Genomic DNA, 24,220 nt, shown 5'->3' with positions numbered 1-24,220 from the left:
GCTGACAAACCTAGAAACATAATTGGGGTGAACCAGGATTCGAACCCACGATCATAGGTTTCTGGAGTGCCCAAGGGATGCAAATCTGCACAGCGAATTAGGGCGCCTCAAACGACTGGGCCACCTGTACCCCTATCACTGTACATCCTACACACTGACCAGCTCACAGTTGACAGAGTCAGGTGCCTAGTGTCACATTGCCATAGCAACAGATTAAGGAATAAACATGTTCAAAGGTGACCTGTCAACCTGACTGGGTCAAAGGTGAATGTGACCTAGTTTGGTGGCAAGCTGTCTGCCATCATCCTCGTCTCTGCCATACTGACAAGAGAAGTAACACAAAGATCACCCCTCAAAACAGTGGCAATTAGGAATATCTGCGAAAATTGGTGGCTAAGATATATTTAACTTCATTTAAACTCATTGAAAAAAATTATACTTATCATTATAGCATGATCAAAATAAATTATCCTGTGCTTGTTCTTACCCAAACTCCTCAAAGTACGTCAACTTTCCTATCACAACGAAAAACAAGTGATTGATAATTGATTAGTGATCGTTATTTAAGGTTTGCTGCAACAGGGTTTTGACACGGGACCCTTGACGGGAAGCTTGTCCTACCTTTCTTGGTCGAGATTTGTGAGACAAGGGGTTCATCCCTGGAGGTCGATATGCGATGGATGTATACAACATATCGAACTCCTCCATCTTGCTGTAGTCAATCGCGTCCATCGTGCTGCAGGTGCCGGGACCACAGACACAGGCCGGTATCAAAGTCTTACTGGGACCACAGATGCCTCAACATTATCAAAGTCTCACTCCTGTATATACCCTTTTGAGTGTACAGATAAAGCTCCAAGTCTTATTCCTGTAGGCCCTGGGTGTTCCACACAGTCCAGTATCAAGCAGTGCTGTTGCATACACTTGGTGAAGGACAGGAGTACATTGTATCCCTCTGGCAGTACCTTGTGTTTGTCACAGATACAACAGATGTTCCACATCAAAGCAAATCACTACAGAACACATGTCCTCTAACAGTTGTGTGGATCTTATCAGCAGGTAACTTCGCACAACCAATCAGGTGCTTTTGGTTGTATAACCCTGCTAATTCTATATGCCCAACAAATATATTCATGTCAAGTAATTGTTAAATTGTGCCATACATATTCATATGACAGATGGCAGTGAATGTGGACTATGGGACTCACTGGGAACAGGTCAGACCCATTCTATATTATCTGTATCACATACCAAACATCTGATTGGGTTCTCATAGCATATATATGACTGAGTTTCGCTGGAATTGTTTGTAAGTGTTCATGCTACCTAGAGAACGTTGGTGTGTACACACTTCTCACTGGATGTTCAATGTGTTCTGCTCTTGCAACATAACATGGATGGCCATATATATATAAATACACAGCAAAATACTGGTCATCTGTTATCATGCAAAAACGTTGGCCTTACTGTTATACGAAAACAACACCAATCTGTCACAGATCCTGACAATGTTGACTGGTTATCCAGCAACAATAATGGTCTATCTGTTATCCAGCAACAATGTCGGTCTATCTGTTATCAAGCAACAATGTTGGTCTATCTGCTGCCCAGCAACAGTATTGGTCTATCTGTTATCCTGCAATAATGTTGGTGTATCTGTTATACAGCAACAATGTTGGTCTACCTGTTATACAATAACAATGCTGGTCTATCTGTTATCCAGCAACAATGTTGGTCTACCTGTTATACAGTAACAATGTTGGTCTATCTGTTATCCTGCAACATTGTTGGTCTACCTGTTATACAGTAACAATGTTGGTGTATCTGTTATACAGCAACAATGTTGGTCTATCTGCTATCCAGCAACAATATTGGTCTATCTGTTATACAGCAACAATGATTGTCTATCTGTTATACAACAATGTTGGTCTACCTGTTATACACTAACAATGTTGGTCTATCTGTTATACAGCAACAATGTTGGTCTATCTGTTATACAACAATGTTGGTCTACCTGTTATAAAGCAAAAATGTTGGTCTATCTGTTATCCAGCAACAATATTGGTCTATCTGTTATCATGCAACAACGTTGGTATATCTGTTACACAACAACATTGATCTATCTGTTATCGCCAAATTTCAAGATTCTTGTAATGGCCGCGTCACACTGGTGGCAGCGATGTTACCGAGAGTGTAACAAGGGTGTCACACGCTGGGAAGGAGCTTGAGAGATCTCATACATTTACAAGGTGGATTGCAATCACAATACAACATCACCCTAACGTCTAACACATAACACATGCCTTCAAGCCTTTGCTCTGAATGTCATGGTGTTACCTTCCATTGTGGTGAATAACAAGCTAAATGACAAGCCTGAGTACCCACACATAACATATGGTCCTGTCACACAACCCAACAGTTTTGAGTTGTCTCCCTTCATGGTTTACACAGAGAGAGAGAGAGAGAGAGAGAGAGAGAGAGAGAGAGAGAGAGAGAGAGAGAGAGAGAGATAGAGAGAGAGAGAGAGAGAGAGAGAGATGTTTATTTAAGATTCACTTTCGGTTCAAACATACCAGGGGCGGTCGGGTAGCCAAGTGGTTAAGGCGTTCGCTTGTGACGCAGAAGACCCGGGTTTGATTCCCGACATGGGTACAAGGTGTGAAGCCCATTTCTGGTGTCCCCCGACGTGATATTGCTGGAATATTGCGAAAAGTGGCGTAAAACCATACTCGCTCACTCACTCACTCACTCACTCACTCGAACATACCATGCAGAAAACATTTTCCTTGGTACTAAAACAGATTAAAATACGTACAGGGGTCGATTTAACTGCTGGCCCGTTGGCCGTGGCCAGGTAAAATTACAAAAGGCTTTCTGAAACGTAAAGTAGATGGCATGTCTGGCTAATAAAATATTAATCTCAGAGTGCAGGAAAAGGGAAAAGGTCTTTTCATATTAAATAGATCAACAAGAGTTGATAAAAGTGGAAAAAGCTCCGACGTTCATACAGTTTGGCCCTCACTCTATGAAGGTTCATACTCCAATGAACTCACAAAAAGTGAAGGTCAATTCTTAAGTAATTTCATTGCAGCGATAACTACAGTGTAGATATCGCTTGATCTCATCCAAGCCATATCTCCTGTGCCAGCCAATTTGGATGATAAAATACCCTTCACACATACAGGTTTCAAAGTGTTTCTGTGAATACATATTCAACTGAGCAATAAAACATGACATAAGTTACTACATTTAGCCCACCCACACACATACATGAAACACATGCTGTTTTCAAACACACAAGACATGGGGGCAACCCGGCCTATTCAGTCCTGTGTGTCACTGCATACAGCAGCCTCTAGCACTGGGTATATAACTCCATGCATTAGGGCTGGCTATCCATACAGATCATACAGATTGATAATCTTTAACTAAACAGCGATCAATTATCGATAAATATCGAAGAAGTAACTGAGCAAATATTCAAAATACGTTCCGAAAGAAATCAGCCTATTTAACTCCACTTGGGAGTGGTGGTATAACTCCATGCATTAGGGCTGGCTATCTATACAGATCATACTGATTGATAATCTTTAACTAAACAGCGATCAATTATCGATAAATATCGAACAAGTAACTTTGAGCAAATATTCAAAATACGTTCCGAAAGAAATCAGCCTATTTCACTCCGCTTGGGAGTGGTGGTACATTTATGCAGGGATTACTTCGTGGACATTTGAGATATTACAAAAACAGTTGCTATCCATCTTCAGCAATTGATATTATTGTCAATAACGAGACTGTTTTGGTAAAGCTTAATTTTATTTCATCTCAATAGTTAATGTAAGATATTATAGATGACTCAATTTTCATATTGATAATCGTTAATCTTTCTTCCCATCAACGATAATTTAGATTATCAATGTTTTCTGCCAGCCCTACCATGCATGAAGGAGATCACTGTTCTCAACGTTGTCTTCACAAAATACTGAATTGTGAAGGGAAAATGTCAACACTTCAACATCAAACATTAGTCATAACTAGTTTCAACAACTCATCAATCATTGGGTATAATAATTTCATTCAACTAATCAATCACTAGTTACAATCAGTCAAACATTTATAAGCTTAACTTCTTTGAGAGGCATTTAGAGTTGGAGTACTAAGTAGGGATAGGATATATGGATGAACAACTTCTTTATTGCAATTAGGAGGGACGTTTCGGTGTTAGAACCTACACTGAAACGTCACAAGTGAGCACTGTGTAAAACAAAAGACTGTTATCACCATACCATACATATACTGTCCACTGCGTCCCCAACAGCACCACCTACAACATCAGCCACTGCACCGGTAACATTGCCCACAACATCGGACACACTCAGCGAAGACGTTGACAACACCTTGCTGAGTTTTTTGTTGCCCATGTCTACAGTCCCGTCTGAAGTGGAGTGTTGATGTATCCGACAGGAGTCCTCCTGACTGGAGAAGTGTACGTCCATATCTCACTGCTGGTTGATAACTCTATATCACCCGGCTATGCACTGACCACTGGTCACTACGCAGTGGAGTTCACGGTATCACTTCTTGTATTTCACATGTCCAAGGTGTTATTCCACCTTCAACTCTACTGTCACAAACATTCCTCTGTCAAGTCTGTCTTAGGCAACAGGCAACAGGCAACACAGTTTCAAATATACCTAAATGATACAACACCTGACATCGAGTCCCAGATGACACTGTCTTCACCACAAGGGAGAGACTCAAATGTTTTCTTGATGACAGGTGTCCTTTGGGCAAAGGTATCCTTTGAGACACTGTGGCTCTATTATAACCCCAGACACTGTGGCTCTATTACAACCCCAGACACTGACAGACCAAGTTGACAGTCTTCACCATACAGGAAAGAATCAAATGTTTTCTTGACGTAGTGCTATCCTTTTAGTAAAAGACACCATGTGCCTAGACACTGACAGACCAAGTTGACAGTGTTCACCAGACGGGAAAGTCAATCCTTTTCTTGGTATAACTGTATCTGTTTCAGTAAGAGACACTATGCCTCTATGACATAACCCCAGATACTGACTGGTTCGGTCGACACTGACTTCCCCAGGAGCGAAAGAAATAAACGTTTCAACAGTAAGTTGACTAACAGGTGTCCCAAAGGCTTCTCTTCAAAGCTTCTTTATAGAAAAACCTATCTTGTATACATGTGACAACACAGTTAACAAACCCTTGACCAGAAGAGAGACTCAAACAACAATGCTCACAATCTGCTTGATAAAGAAAGGTATTCTTTGAGCCAGTGAAACTCCAGTTGTTCTGCATTCACTACCAGACAGGCCTACAGCAACACCCGTCCTTGTTGTGAGTGGGTGCTCCAGTTATAACATGGCACACAAAAGATCCACCTTGAACATTTGAACTTCCTTCAAAACGTCCCGAAATATTGCCACATCACAATTCACTGCCAGTTATTTCCAATCAACACAACAGATATCACATATATTTACACATCACACGCATCAATTCACTGCTGTTTAATATATTTCAATTTGAAGTAGGCAGGTAATGTATCCAACTGAGTTCATATTGAGCATATTAATACATACTGGTGCTCCGTTACGACCGTATACACCTGACTGTCACATAGGCTGCATGTACGTGTGATGTCGGTATGCTCAGTCAGGGAGGAAGGGTCAGGTGGGAGTAGAGGGCCTGTAGAGAGACAGTGGGAAGCCTGGTTTGTTTCCTGGTGTTGCCACCAGAGGTCTCTCTACTCACGGCAGGACATGCACAGCTCCAACATACCGGTACACAAAGCCTGTGAGGTGGGACATGTTTATATTGTTCAGAGTTGGACAACAGTTTATTGATTGCTTGCATACATATATACACTGGATATTACTCCGTACCTGGCTTGACGCCTAATTCACAGGCTCCTACCTGTGACGTCACGTCACACTCAACAGTTTTCGAAGGGATATCACTCATTATTACCACTGGTTGTGCTACGATCGAGCCACTAAATTCCAGCCTAGTTCGGCAAGGAAGGAAACCAGACTTCTGTGGTCAGTTAACTTCCTTTCCTCTGGAAGAGAGTGAGTGAGTGAGTGAGTGTGGTTTTACGCCGCTTTTAACAATATTCCAGCAACATCACGGCGGGGGACACCAGAAATGGGCTTCACATATTGTACCCATGTCGGGAATCGATCCCGGGTTTTTGGCTTGACGTGCGAATGCTTTAACCACTAGGCTACCCGACTGCCCCTATTCAGTAGTGCAAGCATCACTAACTGGGTCAACAGCGCTTTAAATACGACATGTGCATGTTGTGTTTTCTTTCAGTTTGTGCTGGTAATGAACACACATAATATATTTCATGATTCTGTTTCAAGTGGGGACGACTATAAGTACACAGACAGTACATGTACCCATGTCGGTAATCAAACCCGGGTCTTCAGCGTGACGAGCGAACGCTTTAACCACTAGGCTACCCGACCGCCCCTTCTCGGTAAGAGAACCTTCACCTTGACTTAGAAAAGTGGGGTCCAGGGGAGTGGAGGCCTCAATATTTATGTCGCCGGCAGCCTATTTCTACTTTTATCCATCGTAAGGCCGCTCCTCCACTGTCTGCATGTAATGAGTTGTACGTGCTACCCGTACCTGGCTTAACGCCTAATTCACAGGCTTCTACCTGTGACATCACGGCAATTTGAACGCACAGTCAATTGTCACCTGTCAGCCTGGTAGGATTGGCCGAGAGCACTCAACACTTCTAATGTTGACGTTTCATGTTACAGGTAAGCACCTCCCCTATATACGCCTTCTACATCTATATCTAATTGCTTGTGTATCAATTATATCAAATATACTACTTAATAACCAATCAAGTAATGTAACTTCAAGTTAGTAAAGAATCGATTACGTATATTGTGAACATCGCGCTTATCGCTATTACTAACTTAATCACTGCACTAGCAGATTGCGTAAGACAGTGTGTGAAAGGAATAATACGACTGTATTCGACGTAATAAGCGCCCAGGGCGCTCTCAAAATTTCGTGGTTTATGCTGGCAGCCTATTCCCCATAATTGAGTGTGCATATCACACACGAGTGTGTATTATACGCGAATAAATAAGTCTTGTATACATTGATCAATTCGAAAGGGTGCTGATTGGGATTGTTCACTAGCCAATATATTAGCAAATATTCCCGTGGGCGCTTATTAGATATGTATATATGTTTCATATTATAATGACATATTATCCCAAAAACACAATTTTATGAATCACTGACTTCGCGTAATGAGTGTGACGTCAGCCTATTATCTCATTATAAAAGCACTCTATGCATAGCCACAGTGCTTACATATATATATTTTGCCTATTTTACTCCTATCATTTCTATATATATCATATATAATACGCACAGTGAATTGTCACCAATAAGTTTGTGTCTAATTTTTTTTGGCATCAACTTTTTTTCATTTTGAATCCAAATGCACATTGCATGAAGAAATATTTGAAAAACATAATATTCTTAACTCATCTTGGAAAAGTACTTCCATCAAAATTCGAACAACTTTCCTGGATAAGCACTGAATCTCAGACTTGTTTGTAAAACTATTTTCCCGCTGTGAGACACAACTGCACCACACCTTTCTCTGTTTGAGGACTTTTCAGACCAAAAATCTGGCCCAACTGAAGACTTGTATTCAGGAAGACGCTTCCACTATTACCACCACGTTCTCGTGTTCCGCCATGCTTACTATGCTACTTTTGCTGTTACGGTTGCTAACTCCATCAGTTCTTGTTCTATTTATAGCATATCACAATCTCGCAAACCGACAGTTCAAGTATCGATAACATTGTAGGTAGTTGTGAATCACCACAGCCCTACAGCTCACCACATGTTAAAAAATGCATCACTTACCAAACATTTGCTTCGATTCTTGCCCAAGAAAGAAAGATTGACACTTAACCTAATCATCACCAACCTGCTAATCACAAGTGGCCCAGCTTGCACTGTCACACATCACAAGAGGCTACATCAATGGCAGGTTGTATCTCCAGACATCACAAGCCCCATCACAAGAGACTACATCAATGGAAGGACGCTATTTGTGTGCCTGGTCCAGGAAGTGGTGAGTTGAGTACATGACAATAGTGACAACAGTCTCCCTCGCCTGTACAGCTCGTGTCCTTGATGTCACATACACAGCTCAATCAACTCACACAACTCACACAACTCACACAGCTCGACACAACTCACACAGCTCCACACAACTCACACAGCTCCACACAACTCACACAGCTCCACACAACTCACACAGCTCCACACAACTCACACAACTCACACAGCTCACACAACTCACACAGCTCTACACAACTCACACAGCTCCACACAACTCACACAACTCTCACAACTCACACAGCTCCACACAACTCACACAGCTCCACACAACTCACACAGCTCCACACAACTCTCACACAACTCACACAGCTCTCACAGCTCCACACAGCTCCACACAACTCAACACAGGGTCGTGACAGAGGCGGTTTTAATGCTGCTTTGAACAGTATTTTGATGTCAACTTTAAATGGTAAGGAAAGACCCAATTAATTCATGTCTTGCTGAAACCCACAAGCACGGGTATGGTGCTGACAAACCTAGGAGCATAATCAGGAGAATCTAGGATTAGAACCTGCAATCATAGGATCCTTGCATGTCTAAGGGGCAAAACTCTGCACAGTGAATTTCTGCGCCTAAGAGGGCGGGTACAATGTCGCTTGAGTGAGCAGATATAACGTCGCTAAGAACAGCATTCCAGTTATATGACGACACGACAGCTTGATGTGGGAGGAAAGCCCGAAGTGATGCAGGTCTCAGACGTTTACCACTTCGGTGAAACCCGCGGACAGGGGTATGGTGCTGACAAACCTAGAAACAATCAGGGCAAACCTGGATTCGAACCCACAATCATACAATCATTTGCTCTTTGAGTAAACCAACTCGACACATTCAAAAGCTCTAATTTACTTGTGTTACAATCTTAACACCATTCCAAAATATACTGTTGACCAGCTGGATTTACGGTGTCAGCAAGCCAAGACAAAATGTGAAACTAAAATATTTTATGAGTGCTTCTATCATTATGACCATCAGGTGTTTTATGTCTTTCTCAACGTATATCACGATGCTGACGCCACCACTCACACTTTAACGATTGGACTCCCTACTACTAATAACACATCATGTTTCACTAGACTAACATCTTTTTTTCTGAAATGTAAATAGTTTACAGATAAAAGTTTACAGTTGTAAAATTATCATAACAAAATATAATACAAAGGATCCCAGAGACTGAACTAATCTAGACTATTATAGACTTGCACGGGCTCTACTGGATAAATCTGTTACAGGGTCTGCATGACAGACTCAATGTTTCACTGACACTGAATTGAAACAGATTTTCTGTATAATGAAGCAGACAAGAGTTACTTCCCTTCAACTACCAAAGCTGATGAAGACACTCAGTCTTGTATTAGAAGTGACAGTTTTGAATGGAACTTGGTTCCCATGGGAATACAAGCATGGTATATCGAGTACCTACTCTTCCAGAATCCCCACTGGGAGACAAGCGGGGCACTGGGGACGTACTCTCTCTCTCAGAATCCCCACAGGGAGACAAGGGGGGCACTGGGGACATACTCTCCCTCAGAATCACCACAGGGAGACAAGCTGCAATACTGGGGACCTACTCTCTTCCAGAATCCCCACAGGGAGACAAGCTGCAATACTGGGGACCTACTCTCTTCCAGAATCCCCACAGGGAGACAAGGGGGGCACTGGGGACCTACTCTCTCCCAGAATCCCCACAGGGACACAAGGGGGGCACTGGGGACATACTCTCTTCCAGAATCCCCACAGGGAGACAAGGGGGGCACTGGGGACGTACTCTCTTCCAGAATCACCACAGGGAGACAAGGGGGGCACTGGGGACGTACTCTCTCCCAGAATCCCCACAGGGAGACAAGGGGGGCACTGGGGACCTACTCTCTTCCAGAATCACCACAGGGAGACAAGGGGGGCACTGGAGACCTACTCTCTTCCAGAATCACCACTGGGAGACAAGGGGGGCACTGGAGACCTACTCTCTTCCAGAATCACCACTGGGAGACAAGGGGGGCACTGGAGACCTACTTTCTCCCAGAATCCCCACAGGGAGACAAGGGGGGCACTGGGGACGTACTCTCTTCCAGAATCCCCACAGGGAGACAAGCTGCAATACTGGGGACGTACTCTCTTCCAGAATCCCCACAGGGACACAAGGGGGGCACTGGGGACGTACTCTCTCCCAGAATCCCCACAGGGAAACAAGCGGGGCACTGGGGACCTACTCTCTCCCAGAATCCCCACAGGGAGACAAGGGGGGCACTGGGGACCTCCTCTCTCTCAAAATCCCCATGGGAGACAAGCTGCAATACTGGGGACCTACTCTCTTCCAGAATCCCCACAGGGAAACAAGCTGGACACTGGGGACCTACTGTCTCTCAGAATCCCCACAGGGAGACAAGCAGGGCACTGGGGACCTACTCTCTCTCAGAATCCCCACAGGGAGACAAGTGGAGCACTGGGGACCTACTCTCTCTCAGAATCCCCACAGGGAGACAAGTGGAGCACTGGGGACCTACTCTCTCTCAGAATCCCCACAGGGAGACAAGCGTGGCACTGGGGACCTACTCTCTCTCAGAATCCCCACAGGGAGACAAGCGGGGCACTGGGGACCTACTACTTCTCAGAATCCCCACAGGGAGATAAGCATGGGCCCTGGAGACGTACTCTCTTCCAGAATCCCCACAGGGAGACAAGCAGGGGCTAGCAGGGACCAATCCTGTACTATGCCCAATGTATGTAAGGAATGTCCTCAACCACTACCTACCCACATCCTCCAACAAAGCAGATCTGAAATCTATCAGCACCCTGCAATCCGTCAACCTGGGCAATCAATCCATAATCTGTCAAAGCACAACTAGCTATCTGTACTGACGCCAACATGGCAGGGTGACACTGCAGGCTGGGAAATCTATAGGTAGGTACACCATGTGGCATGGCTACCATGTGTTACCTGTCTGTATATCTAGGCATATCCTTCACACTGCGCTGGGTCGGTGTTAAGACAAGAATATTGACTTGCATGTTCTTCATGTCCCATATGTTGTCATATTGAACCGACTGCTCTATATCATGTTTTGTTTTCCTTTTGTCAGTTAAAACCAAACACATTGACATTAAGAACATAGCTTTCAAACTCTATCATTGGTCATGAAAACAACTGAACATTGATTTATGTAATCATTCACATAAACCCTTAAGTAGACATATAAACCCTAGAGTAGACAGACAAATCCTAGAGTAGACATATAAACAATAGACACATAAACCCTCGAGTAGACATATAAACCCTAGAGTAGACAGACAAAAACTCGAGTAGACATATAAACCCTAGAGTAGACAGACAAATCCTAGAGTAGAAATATAAACCTAAGAGTAGACACATAAACCCTAGACTAGAAACATAAAGCATAGAGTAGACAGATAAACCCTAAAGTAGACACATAAACCCTAGAGTAGACATATAAACCCTAGAGTAGACATATAAACCCTAGAGTAGACATATAAACCCTAGAGTAGACATATAAACCCTAGAGCAGACAGACAAATCCTAGAGACTGAGTAGAAATATAAACCCTAGAGTAGACACATAAACACTAGAGTAGACACATAAACCCTAGAGTAGAAATATAAACCCTAGAGCAGACATATAAACCCTAGAGTAGACAGATAACATATTCCCCATGACTCAACTTGATTTTCTTTTGGTCCTAAAATCCACATCTCACAGTCATTAACTTCCTATTTCGATCCAAAAGCAACCAATTGCTTCTCTTGGAAAGGCCAGTTCGGGGTGACATTTAGGCTCTTTCTTTCACATAAGATATGGTTTGTTGACTCACGAAGGATTCATGAAGGGGCAAGTCAGTCTTCAACTTCCCAGCGCAAGATTCACCATCTTTTCCCATACTTTGTTTCAGTCAAGTGTCTCTGTCAATGCTTGATACCATCACTAAGTTTGGATTTAAGTAACAGTGAAACTGATACACTTCACTCTTTCCAAAGCCAGGAATTGGCACCAAGAGTTGCCTCACTTTACCCAGAAATAAATGTTAACCAGGTGGGCTATAGACTCGGATAAACTTGTCTCTATTTCCAGTGCAATGATGGGTTACCAGGTAGGCAATACAGTCATAAAACAGCCCTATTTCCTCAGCAATTGGTGGGTACCAGCTAGGCAAGTAACAGTCATAAAACAGCCCTATTTCCTCAGCAATTGGTGGGTACCAGGTAGGCAAGTGACAGTCATAAAACAGCCCTATTTCCTCAGCAATTGGTGGGTACCAGGTAGGCAAGTAACAGTCATAAAACAGCCCTATTTCCTCAGCAATTGGTGGGTACCAGGTAGGCAAGTGACAGTCATAAAACAGCCCTATTTCCTCAGCAATTGGTGGGTACCAGCTAGGCAAGTAACAGTCATAAAACAGCCCTATTTCCTCAGCAATTGGTGGGTACCAGGTAGGCAAGTGACAGTCATAAAACAGCCCTATTTCCTCAGCAATTGGTGGGTACCAGGTAGGCAAGTAGCAGTCATAAAACAGCCCTATTTCCTCAGCAATTGGTGGGTACCAGGTAGGCAAGTGACAGTCATAAAACAGCCCTATTTCCTCAGCAATTGGTGGGTACCAGCTAGGCAAGTAACAGTCATAAAACAGCCCTATTTCCTCAGCAATTGGTGGGTACCAGGTGGGCAAGTAGCAGTCATAAAACAGCCCTATTTCCTCAGCAATTGGTGGGTACCAGGCAGACAACCAAGTCCAACAGCACAGCTCCATTTCCCAAACAATGACTATTCTGATTACACATCCAAGGGACGCAACTCTGCACAGTGAACTGCTGCACATTTGATGGCAATGCCTGGGCCACCCCTCCCCAACTTTTCACAACGGCTCCTTAACCAGGCTTCATAACTTAATACACAGTGTGTGAGTGAGTGAGTGAGTGAGTTGGGTTTAACGCCGCTTTTAACAGTATTCCAGTTATATCACGGCGTGTCAGCTTAATGTTGGAGGAAAGCCCGAAGTGATGCAGGTCTGAGACGTTTACCACGTCCGTGAAACCCACGAGCACAGGTATGGTGCTGACAAACCTAACTTAATACACAGACTCATTTCCATGACTGTTCCAGAGTGTCACGCCAGTTCTTTCCATGATAACAACAACAAAAATCACAACAAAACAACAATCTTAATTCAATTAATCCAAACTGAACTTCACTTTGGCCCAAGGCTTTACTTGCCTGACATGGCTATATATATATATCGCCATTAAAAGATAATAATTTTCATTTTTTTCTACGTCTTTATAGCAATTTTCTATTTGGCTTAAAAAATAAAAGTGGATTCACTGGCACCGCCCGCATGATCATAAAGTCTGAAGCATGTTTTGTTTTTATTTCCATTTTAAAAAAAATCTTAACACTCTAAAACAATGTGATCCAACATAGCACGCAGTTCCTTCCCTTTACATGCGCACTGCTTAGCTGCGCATCTGATGCTTTGGTAAATGCAGCCATAGGAGTTTGTATGCTTGTTTATGTAGGAAGGCCCTTTCCCAGGTCGATGGTACACTGTCTATTTGGTTACATACTAGTTTGAACAAGCCACAAAAAAAACACCCACTGGCACTATATATTCAAAAGTCATTGCCTGAAAACCAGTTCTTTTATGTTTTGAGCCTTTCCCAAAACTTTTGCAGGACTGTGAAACTCAAACTAACATTCAATGACTTTTTCCAGGTCCCATGACTCAGGTGAACCCTGTTTTACGACTGCTTCTTATCGTGGACCAGACCCGTGAAGATTCCGGAGTAGAATAGGTCTTCATCAACCCATGCTTGCCATAACAGGTGAATATGCTTGTCGTAAAAGGGGACTAACGGGATCGGGTGGTCAGGCTCGCTGACTTGGTTGACGCAGGTCATCGATCCCAATTGCGTGGATCGATGCTCATGATATTAATCACTGGAATGTCTGGTCCAGACTCGATTATTAACAGACCGCCATCATATAGCTGGAATATTGCTGAGTGCGGCGTTAAACTACAAACCAAACCAAACCAAACCAAAAACCAAATACCGTGGACCAATACTGGAGCTTCAGTGGTGTGACCCCACATGCTGACCTTGATTCGGAAAGTCACACCCTAAGGAAAGGTAAAGCTAACATCAACCACGAAACTTACTGTGTACCAAGCCGACTTCTTCTTCTTCTCGTTCTTCGAGTACTTGAGCGAGGTGGACCCTGTCACAAGGCTGTTGTCTGGAGACCGACAACTGGCGTCACTCATCGACCCATTCCATGACTCCACACTTAAGTTAAGGTCCAGCGACTTCTCGGAACATTTGTCCATGATGTTGTCGAGGGACCTCTCGAAGGACTTCTCCCGGGCGTGTCTGTTTGGCAGCCTCTCCTTCTCCGACAGCGATTCTCCGTCCATGGCGTAGATGCGCCGGTCAGCCGTCCTGTCGTCCATGGGTGAGCCATTGTCGAAGGACACCTGTGGTGAGTGTTCCTTGTTGTCGGCTCCGCTGTCTTCGCTGGCGTTGTCCACGTTGCCGTTCACCTTGTCACTGTTGGATGGGCTCTCGGGCTCATCCAGAGTTGTCTCCCTTGGGTCCTCTTCAATGGTTGTGTTTTGGGGTCGACACGAGATATCTGTTGAGGATTTTCTGCGTCTGAAATGTATTGAGTGAGAGTTTGTTGTATTCTGACTAATACTGAATACATGTGGGAGAATGCATAACTGGGCGAAGGTCTGCGGTCCTCTCTGTTACAATTGAGTGAGTGAGTGAGTATGGTTTTACGCCGCTTTTAGCAATATTCCAGCAATATCACGGCGGGGTAAACCAGAAATGGGCTTCACACATTGTACCCATGTTGTGAATCAAACCCGGGTCTTCGGGGTGACAAGTGAACGCTTTAACCACATGGCTACCTTACCGCCCATGTCACTTGTGGAATCAAAATCATAGATCAGGGCCCGAGGTTATAAAAAAAATTTCGTGCTCAACTGAGTTTCGTGCTCAAATACATGCTCATGCTCAAGTTCGTACTCAGTTGAGATTTGTACTCAAGCAGAAGTTATAAAACATCTTGAGTCTGTACTCAGCTGAGAACAACTCACCCTCGGCTTGAGCATGCTCAAAGGAATCTTTGTTTATGATATAAGCGGCAATTTGGAACTCTTCCGTCAAGAATGGTAAGAAAAAAACCCGGATGTTGTCGTCTGCTTATTTACAATGGCAACGGAGGGCGTGACCGAATCATGAAGGCGGGGTAAGGGGTGGTCAGAAGCGGAGGAGGTTTGTCTCATACAGGAAGTTGTTCAGCGAGAGCAACTGTTGTTCGGCGAAATAAAGGGGAGCGGTGTGAAGTCCATCCATCGACAGCGGACCGATGGATGGCAAAGCATCACGGATATCCTCAACACGTAAGTTGTTCATATGTTTTTGTTGTTTAATATCATTTGCAGCATGGTACGCTATATTATCGCGGTAGTTAAGTTATAAATACGTCTTGCGCAAAGTGTTCATTCAACTTTTATGACACAGGATTGATCGATGCTGATTTTTTTACTGTGTTCGGTAAAACAAAGTATACCTGTCATAAGCGAGTAAAAAAGTAAGGGGGGGGGCTGTGTCTTCGCTTTCCACTAATTGTGGTGGGATACGTGAGAATTATGTGGGTTACACTACTTCCTGTTTTGGATTATGCATAATCAATATTCATACGATCTAGTTAGGGTCAAGGTCAAGGGACATCCTCCAAACAGTTTTAGTGGATTCTTTTCAAACCAATTTCGAGTGGAGGTTGTGGTAATTAAGTTATAAAGTTCTCAGTCGTAGGCGTGACATATCGCAACGAGTCCTGTATTCAATCATGCGTTGAAATGTGGTGCCCAGATTTGCATAAGTAAACAGTCGAAAATGTGTGTCATGACAAGCACACTCTTGATATACCTGATTCTTCGTTGCATTAACTTTATTGTATACACTGGGAATCTAAATGGAGACATTTATTTTCATGGGCTTTCCCCTCCACAATTCCTTGACAGTGAAGAAGAAAACATGTTCTGTATATTAATTTTCAAATTATATCTCTTCTTTTATATACTTTCAGAAGACACATCAATGCCAAAAGGGAGGCTATTGAAGTGAAGAAGAAGTACTTCAATTTGAAACAAAGAGGTACTCTTTTATATTAGAAAAATACTAAGAGGCATATTGTGTCAACATTGTTACTCCATCATAATGTATTAAATGGTTATTATATAATTGATGAAACACATGTTTATCCCTCAATAACACATGAACACATGTCAATGAAACCCAAATCTAATATTTCAATGTATAGGTTATAGTTACTGAAACTAAACTGCAAGTTTGTATTGTAGCTAAAAGCAAGATCGATGGCCTTAAAAGGTCAATGGCCACAACTGGAGGAGGGCCTCCACTCCCAGCACTGTCCAACGCGGACGAGGTCCTTTCTCAGTCTTTGGAGGGGAGGCCAGGTATTCATGGCCTAGAACATGGCATTGACACTGATGGTATGGGCAGTTCAATATGTAAAAGATTAATGTAAATTTTAAAGCCAACTATTTCTCATTAATGTTGGTTATGGTGAGACCTATCACCTGGGACAATGTATTTGGATGACAAAAATACTTATCAAATATAGTACAAACAAATCAAGTACTGTCAAAAGACAAAGGAAAAAACAACAAAAAATTCAGACAACAACTTTTTTATGCCTGTGATCAAAGTAATGAATACATTTGTTGTGAATTGCACTGGTACAAAATCATTCAAATAATGATTAATATTTGTCAGATAATCAAATTAATCACTCATCACAATTTCAGTCACAAATGCAATTGTTTTTGTCAATTCTAACCCGAAAATTATTAAAATAGCTGCATTACTGTATTTTAATATTCTGTTTACTTCAGTCATTCATGATGGCGATGTAGCTGCCGCTTCACCAGAAGGTAATACATATCATCATATATCTGAATACTATTAACATGTATTATTATACATAATCACATCTATAACATGGGACATGTATCTAATTACTCTGTGGGTTGTCTCCCTTATATAGGTCATGTCTTGAACAAAATACCAAAATTTCCAACATGTACTGTAGAGCATAGTTTGCTATTCCTGTCATAACATTATTGTCTGAGCTGACACATTGTATACAATCAATGTAATTATTCTCAATTAATAACATTAAAGTATAACTTTTTTTTGTGACTTTATTGAATGCTTAAATATATAAATGTCAGAAAATGATACAATAATTTGTTGCATTTGTTCAATGTTAAAAATTGTATCCCCTTATTTACAGGTCTGCAAGGTGAAGCACATCACATTGATGAGCAAGACAACCCAGCAGAAGGTACATCATAAGGATCTGAGTAATATCTGTAGAACATATTACTATACTAAATAATGAACATTTTCAGAGTTTATTTCAGTATATTCAAGATTGCAGTTACAGATCAAATTTATGTTTGCATAATCCTTATATAATACTAGTATAATTATATTTCAGTCACACTAACACCCATAATGCTATCAACAATACTATACTCCCAAAGATGACGCTGAGTACACAATTCATGTTTCTAAAATGTGACAAGTCAGTCTCATTATATTTACAGACAAAAAGACCGGGCGCAAACGAAAAAGAACACAAGCTGAGGCAACATATGACAACACGATACAGGACACGGAAAGGATCAAACTTGAACAAAGGAAGCTGAAACTGGAAATTGAATTATTAGAAAAAAATCAAAAGAAATTAGACATTGAAATTCAAATGCTGCAGAGGAAATCAGTCTACTACCAACTAAAAATGAATGCGGAATTAGGTGTTTCTCTTGTCGAATCATGTCCAACTGAAGAATAATTATTATCAAAATTACTAAAGAGAGTTATGTAGAAATGCAATATGAATGACAACAACATTTACTGATTTGCTTGGACATGATCAGTTGAATTTGACAGATACAATAGTTAATGATAATTCAAAGAAATATTGTTACACAATATCAACTCTATCTGTATTGTTTTATCACTATTCATTACATATGCAATTGCTCCAAAAATCCTGATTTTTTTGTTATGTGCTCTTAAGTAAGATCATTTTAAAGCATGTAACTCTAACATTGTGATGATAATTCAGCATTTATGCAAGTATGATGTGCCAACAGAAAGACATAAATATAGAATGTCTAGTGATCATGACTTTACTTATAGTTTATGCAATTTGTGTAGACCTAGATGATGAATACCATGCACTTTTCATTTGTCCAGCTGATACTAACATTAGGTCAAGATATTTGTCCTTCATACAGACTATTTTGAATATCCTAAAATGCATAAGTTCTGTATCTTTACTCACAACAAATGACAACGTTTTATTCCAGCTAACTCTTTATCTTGTTCAAATTTAGAAATTAAGAAACAAATATGAATTGAATTGCTGTGTCACAATGTGCAATGTTAGAAATTTGAACTAGTCCTGCAGTTTGTGCCAAAGTGTCCACTTGTCAATGTATGAAAGAACTTGTAGACATTTGCCATTTTTCAGGTTTTTGCTATATGTTATCATTGTAAGGACTTGTGGACTAAAAATGGTAGTTTCTACCGTAGTACGTGCTTTATATTATAACATTTTCCCACTTTACTTGCCGTAAAAGGCGGCAAACGGGATTGGGTGGTCAGGCTCACTGACTTGGTTGATACATGTTATCGATCCCAATTGGGTGGATCAATGCTCATGATATCAATCACTGGATTGTCTGGTCCAGACACAATTACTTTACAGTCCTCCGTCATATAGCTGGAATATTGCTGAGTAAGGAGTTAAACAACAAATAAATCTGCACTGTTGGCATGGCCAGACTATACAAATTAAATATTGTTCCATTTTGTGCACTGCTTGTATCTGAATAAAACATTGAATGACCAAATTGATTATGTATTCAAGTCTAACTGTCATGACATATCTGACTTACTGAGCAATACCACTCACACAATCATTAATTAAGATGATATACATTTGAAATCACAAATTCAGATAGATTAAACTGTAGGAATAAATGTTCCTATGCTTATCGACTAAAAAATGTCTGAATAATGTGCCGTCTCACATCAGCTCCATCATTTTGACCTGTAACCGGTGGCACATAATTATTCACATTTGAAGATGGAGGCATTAGATTTTCGTCATGATTTATAATATCCCCCCTTTCAATACCCAAATTATGCAACACAACACATGCAACAACATAGGTCACAGCCTGTCTTGGGGTCGCCCTGAGCTCATTGTGCAGGCACTGAAACCACCGTTTCAGGACACCAAAGGTCATCCCAAGATCTATCGCTTGATTATAATTCTATTTTATTTATATACATGACCTCGACCTCTGACCCATTTTCTTTTTACTGACCAATCAAAATGGCACTGACGCGAATCACACCAATGAAATCATTTATTTGTGTTTACATCGGGAAAATCCCATGTACGTACCTGCGATGTTGCCGAATGCCTCCTTCGCTCGTACAGCGTCTCCTCCAACTGGGAATTTAATAAACCTTCCTGACAGTTTGGAGATTTGCAACGAAACTGCACGTATGCATCTGCCGGCTGTAGATCGGGAAATGTTTAGGCTGTCCCCAACCAGCAGATGCATAGCGCCTGTCGCCAAGAAGCGAAGGCAAACCAGCAACTGTAACAGTGGTGGAACCGCACAGTTACGAGCTGTCTCTCTAGTTAGATCGAGTAGACCAAGTAAATATATAATAGTATTTGGCCTAAATCTGTAACGGTCAAAAACTTCATCCACATCTAAATCTTCCAGCGGGTTAGAACGATCTCGAAAGACTCTCGGAACACGAGTTTTCCGCCTCGCTTGTCGAGTCTGTCGCAGGTGAGCTGCCATTGTTGTCGAACTCAGCGTTGAGCACGGTCCAAAGCATACTTGAGATCGTACGGATTTCATGCTCAAGTTGAGCACGAAAACGTACTCAGATTATTTATAACCTCCGTTTATTGAGTCTGAGTTTTGAGTTGAGCACGAAACCGGATTTGAGCATGAAATCGTACTCAGGGAAGTTTTATAACCTCGGGGCCAGGTGAGCAAATAATCTGAATTTTGTTATTTTTCCTCACTGTTTTGAAATTTCTCACACAAAGTAACCAGAACAACTACAAGTTACTAGGCATCACTTTTGTAACCATGGAAACAACTACAGTGATGTGAATCAATAAGAATCAATTTTGTAACCATGGAAACAACTCCTGTGCCATCACTCAATCATCATCACTATTGTAACCATGGTAACAACTACAGGAGTAACTGACTAATCACTACTGTTGCCATTGTAACAACTAGAAGGGAGGTAACTCACTCGTCATCTCGGATCTCTGAGGTGCTGTAAATGATGAGGCTGTCACGTCCTGAAGGTGAGGGGGCGCCACCAGCCATGTGGAGAGACTCCTGACTCGAGGCAGGGGTCAAATCACGTGAACGCCGGCTGAAACCAAAACAACCCCTTATGAATCCTTGTCAACACAAGCTTTATCTGACCTTGTCAACCCAAACAAACTGACTGGGATCATAGTCAACAGGCATATTTTGTAATACCATATTTGACGTAATAAGCGCCCTGCTCTAATAACCGCCCATGGGGATATTTGGTTATATATTTGCTATTGAACAATCCCAATAAGCACCCCTTCCAATTGATCAATGTACACTTATTTATTTGTGTATAATACGCACTTGTGTGTTATATGCACCCTTAATTATATTATGGGCAATTAAGTTCTGGAAAATACACACAGACTTTTGTTTGGTATCATTTCAGGCTGTCAACATAAACCTCGAAATTTACAATCTTTCCACTCTGTTTTTTTTTCTCACCAAAATTATATTCTAATCCGATCCCCCATTCCTAATTTTGAGAGCACCCTGGGTACTTATTACGTCGAATATGGTACGTTTATTATTGCATGTTTCACATTTGCCTCGACAGGGGAGGCCCAACACGATATATATATATTCATGTCATACTGATGGACAAATTGATGTGGCACCACAGCTTGTCAGTAGGGGTGAACGATACAGTAAGATCAAGATGTGTATCACGATACGATAATATCGCGATATGCATATTTACGTCGAGTCACTTGGAAACATCTTGACAATAAATTGTTCAGAGCAAGTTCAAAAGGATGTAGACACATGTTTGTTGCAGCTATTTATAGAATAGAACTTAATTACAACACATTTTAGATATTTTAATGACAAACACCCCGGTGGTCATTAAATGAACAGTAAAGTATTTGAGCAAGAGCATCGTCTTGTATCGATACAAAAAAAAAATAATCGTGCATTGTATCGGCACATGAAAAGAGTGAGAGTGTGTCATGTATCGTGTCATCACGTGAGAGTGCATCATGTATCATGTCATCACGTGAGAGTGTGTCATGTATCGTGTCATCACGTGAGAGTGTGTCATGTATCGTGTCATCACGTGAGAGTGCATCATGTATCGTGTCATCACGTGAGAGTGTGTCATGTATCGTGTCATCACGTGAGAGTGCATCATGTATCGTGTCATCACGTGAGAGTGCATCATGTATCATGTCATCACGTGAGAGTGTGTCATGTATCGTGTCATCACGTGAGAGCGTGTCATGTATCGTGTCATCACGTGAGAGTGTGTCATGTATCGTGTCATCACGTGAGAGTGCATCATGTATCGTGTCATCATGTGAGAGTATGTCATGCAACAATTCATGCGAGAAGCAGGAAAACAGAACGAGACTGGTCAGCAAACCTGAACATTCGTCAGTGAACTCAAACCATGTTCAGATGCAAACATTTACATTCTTAATCAGTAGAGCGGGACGGCCATGTAATTCCACTTCAATTACTCACACAGCTGTTTATTTCATTAAAATGGGTTAACTGAACATGCCGAATGCTGCACAGATATCTTATCTAAACTGGCCCAACCCTATCTCCTTCTGTATCAAGGTGTTTATCACAGCCTACTCACTATCTATACTGGCCCAACCCTATATCCTTTTGTATCAAGGTGTTTATCACAGCCTACTCACTATCTATACTGGCACACACCTATCTCCTTCTGTATCAAGGTGTTTATCACAGCCTACTCACTATCTATACTGGCCCAACCCTATATCCTTTTGTATCAAGGTGTTTATCACAGCCTACTCACTATCTATACTGGCACACACCTATCTCCTTCTGTATCAAGGTGTTTATCACAGCCTACTCACTATCTATACTGGCCCAACCCTATATCCTTTTGTATCAAGGTGTTTATCACAGCCTACTCACTATCTATACTGGCACACACCTATCTCCTTCTGTATCAAGGTGTCTATCACAGCCTACTCACTATCTACCCTGGCACACCCCTTTCTCCTTCTGTTTATCACCGCCTACCAGTCCACATACCAGGGTACAGGGCACCTGCCCTCACACACAGTCCCCATACTAGGGTGGGGGCACCTGCTCTCACACAGTCCCCATACTAGGGTACAGGGTACCTGCTCTCACACAGTCCCCATACTAGGGTACAGGGCACCTGCTCTCACACACAGTCCCCATACTAGGGTGGGGGCACCTGCTCTCACACAGTCCCCATACTAGGGTACAGGGCACCTGCTCTCAAACTTACCCCAAAGGCAGAGCAAGCCAACGTGGCATGAATGCTTCCCTCCGAAAATGGAGCGAGTCGCTGCTACACCGACTGCTCTAGAACTTCCTGTCTGCCTGTCTGCCTACCTCCCTCCACCCTCCACCTGGAGGTACTAGCTGTGTCCCCTGTGTGACACACCTGACTCCACCTGCTGACCCATCATGCCAGGAAGGTTCAGTGTGTAGTTGACAACAAATCAATCAGTATCTCCCACTCATAACTTTGGACTTTATCTTGTTAGATTGGGTGCTTGTGCACAGGTAGTTTCAAACTTCCTTCATTTTCCTGCGAGTTTTGTTCGAAGTTTTTTGTTAACAAGCTTGGTAAGCTGTGAGAGTGTAAGAGTGATCAAAATATGTTCTTATTGTCCACTAAGGTGACTTTCACATCAATGAAACATCATAGGATTAATGAACCTTTCGAGGAATTTAATTTCACAATTCCTTTTCAAACCATAAACTTTTCAAGTTGTGACACCAGTTTATGGGTACAGTGTCAGGAAAACTACGAACTCCTCACTCTGTCTTATCCCAGTGACAACTCTTGTGCACCTGACATGTGAGTAGGCCATCTCATTTTCCAAACCACCAACTCCTCACACTGTGGGAATAACACATTAGCTCTGTTCTCCTCCAAACTAATATCAAGTAACAGTCACATGCCTGTTCCCTGACACTCAGAATGTGAGACCATTCAGTTCATTATCACACATCAGTTCAATATCGCACATCAGTTCATTATCACACATCAGTTCAATATCACTTAGCAGTGGAATAACATGAGTGAGTGAGTTGGGTTTTAAGCCACTTTGAACAGTACACGAGTATTCCAGTTCTATAACAGCGTGTTAGCTTGGCGTGGTAGGAAAGCATGAAATGACGAAGGTCCCAGACGTTTACCACTTTATGAGTGAAATCCACAATCACGGGTATGGTGCTGACAAACTGGAATACCATGAACGTAAAGAGAGTGACTATTCTCCCAAGCTCCAGGACCGGGACTTCCAATATCATACCCTCTGCAGTGTCACACATAACAATCACTGCTTGTCCATGTTTTCAAATTGCATAGTGAGGATGCATGTTCTTTGATCACTGATTGATTTATGATCAGTCAACAAGAGTCAGTCTCTTGCCAGGTACAATCACAAACTTAAACTCCCATCAAACATATCCTCAATCACTCACAAACTTTAACCTACCATCACAAGTTGCTATGAAGTCAACCAGAGCTGTATATGTATATAAGTCAGTAGTGGGCTTGGCTCGGTCCTTGTGTCGGAGGATTGCGAAACACCTGC

The 24,220-nt window shown here is 42.0% G+C and overlaps 2 protein-coding genes and 1 pseudogene across 2 annotated transcripts in view; 1 reads left to right on the top strand and 2 right to left on the bottom strand.

Annotated features, from left to right (window-relative positions):
* The window catches only part of LOC139458237 (protein Aster-B-like), a 91,302-nt gene that overhangs the window by 31,908 nt on the left and 35,174 nt on the right, over positions 1-24,220 (bottom strand). Inside the window, exons 2-3 of the mRNA XM_071239604.1 lie at positions 20,596-20,721; positions 14,358-14,850 (exon numbers count right to left, since the gene is read on the bottom strand). Coding sequence (XP_071095705.1) covers positions 14,358-14,850; positions 20,596-20,721 — 619 coding nt within the window. The remainder of the gene's footprint in view (positions 1-14,357; positions 14,851-20,595; positions 20,722-24,220) is intronic.
* On the top strand, positions 15,415-18,103 carry LOC139457627 (myb/SANT-like DNA-binding domain-containing protein 4; annotated as a pseudogene).
* Positions 19,296-20,186, bottom strand: LOC139457994 (putative nuclease HARBI1). The gene is made up of 2 exons (XM_071239317.1): positions 19,715-20,186; positions 19,296-19,354 (listed from the first exon to the last, which is right to left on the bottom strand). The coding sequence occupies exons 1-2, from the start codon at positions 20,184-20,186 to the stop codon at positions 19,296-19,298; spliced, it is 531 nt and encodes a 176-aa protein (XP_071095418.1).

The sequence above is a fragment of the Haliotis cracherodii genome, unplaced genomic scaffold (genome assembly GCF_022045235.1).
Source record: "Haliotis cracherodii isolate W230 unplaced genomic scaffold, xgHalCrac1.p SCAF_12, whole genome shotgun sequence".
Lineage (NCBI taxonomy): Eukaryota > Metazoa > Mollusca > Gastropoda > Lepetellida > Haliotidae > Haliotis > Haliotis cracherodii.
The sequence above is the reverse complement of the archived record's forward strand: the minus strand, read 5'-3'. Positions and strand labels throughout refer to the sequence as shown.

What these genes read in the sequence shown, in the direction of transcription:
- LOC139457994 (XM_071239317.1), bottom strand. Translation starts at nt 20,186, where the DNA reads ATGAAATCCGTACGATCTCAAGTATGCTTTGGACCGTGCTCAACGCTG. An exon ending in GGCATTCGGCAACATCGCAG is followed by an intron (nt 19,355 to 19,714) that starts GTACGTACATGG and finishes CACCGGTTACAG; the next exon opens with GTCAAAATGATGGAGCTGAT.